Consider the following 468-nt stretch of genomic DNA (forward strand, 5'->3'; position numbering starts at 1 on the left):
GTGCTTCTTCCAGGGAGTGTGGAGGCCACTAAAAGCCCACCATTTCTCTGTGTTCTTCCTGTCGGTGACTCCATTACACAGGGAAACCAGGTATTGGGCTCGTTCCGCAGCTATCTGAATGATCTACTTCTCGCAGAAGCCAATAAGACCAATGCTCTTATTGCCGGTCATGGTTTTATGGGTTTTGAGAGTGATGATTACACAACTGGTTCAAGGGCACTTGGCAGATCCTCGACGTTTAAAATGTATCACCAAGCAAAATGGGGGTGGACATCCACGCAAGTACTGCATGGTCTGGAGAATATTTTTCATGGCACTGGAACAACGCCAGAGGATCGCACGTGGCAAAAACATTACCAGGACACATTTCAGTTGTGTCTGGAAAGTGCGGCGGAAACGGGAAAACATCGTGGGGTAAAGCTACCCGTGCTCGTGGTGACTACACTGTTTGTTGGGCACAACGATGCA

General features: G+C 48.7%; 1 protein-coding gene across 1 annotated transcript; it reads left to right on the plus strand.

The window, feature by feature from the left end:
* Positions 1–468, plus strand: TM35_000251420 (uncharacterized protein; the record flags this gene model as incomplete). Its single annotated transcript, XM_029027733.1, has 1 exon — positions 1–468. A coding segment is annotated over one exon (468 nt), but the record flags the coding sequence as incomplete, so codon positions are not given.

Source organism: Trypanosoma theileri, assembly GCF_002087225.1.
Source record: "Trypanosoma theileri isolate Edinburgh chromosome Unknown TM35_Tth_25_V1, whole genome shotgun sequence".
Taxonomy (NCBI): Eukaryota; Euglenozoa; class Kinetoplastea; order Trypanosomatida; family Trypanosomatidae; genus Trypanosoma; species Trypanosoma theileri.